Below are 537 nucleotides of genomic sequence, written 5' to 3' on the forward strand. Positions count from 1 at the left end.
GAAACCTTTTCATCTCCCGGTGTCAACAGAGTGTTTGGAGGGTCATAGTATTGCCAATAAAGGACCTTGAGGTCTCAGGGGGAGGAGGAGGTTGCAGAGGAATGCCAAGCACCTTTTCCCATGTACATGTTCCTGCACACACATGCATGGGTTTGTAATTTGAAACTCTCTTTACTTCTGGACAGGCTTTGCAAACTGCTTAGACCACATTCTCTGAGGTGTTTAAAGAGGGTGGAGTATGCAGTATTTATTTAGGTACTCTACAAACCTTAATAAGAATCGAGTGCTTGTAGCAATTGCAGAGAGCAAACAGAAAGCCAGCTGGCAGAAACTGAACAGTGCCACTGCATTTTTATTGCTTCTAACCCCCCCCAATCCAGATTATTACTAAGAAAAATGTCTTTTTTAATTTCATTTATCTCTGATCCTGCATTAATTTGTCTGCTGTGCGCAGCATTATTATTAGCTGGTCTCTATTTTTCAACTGGCTATAAAAATTCAGCCTATAAATTTCCTCCTGGTCCAACTCCTCTTCCG

General features: G+C 41.7%; 1 protein-coding gene across 1 annotated transcript in view; it reads left to right on the plus strand.

The window, feature by feature from the left end:
* The first annotated feature begins 307 nt into the window (after window positions 1-307).
* LOC104511343 (cytochrome P450 2W1) overlaps window positions 308-537 on the plus strand; it is a 10,282-nt gene continuing 10,052 nt past the window's right edge. The window contains 1 exon segment of the mRNA XM_010153915.1: window positions 308-536. Coding sequence (XP_010152217.1) covers window positions 397-536 — 140 coding nt within the window. The 5' untranslated portion in view covers window positions 308-396.

The sequence above is a fragment of the Eurypyga helias genome, unplaced genomic scaffold (genome assembly GCF_000690775.1).
Source record: "Eurypyga helias isolate BGI_N326 unplaced genomic scaffold, ASM69077v1 scaffold7586, whole genome shotgun sequence".
NCBI classification, from domain to species: Eukaryota; Metazoa; Chordata; class Aves; order Eurypygiformes; family Eurypygidae; genus Eurypyga; species Eurypyga helias.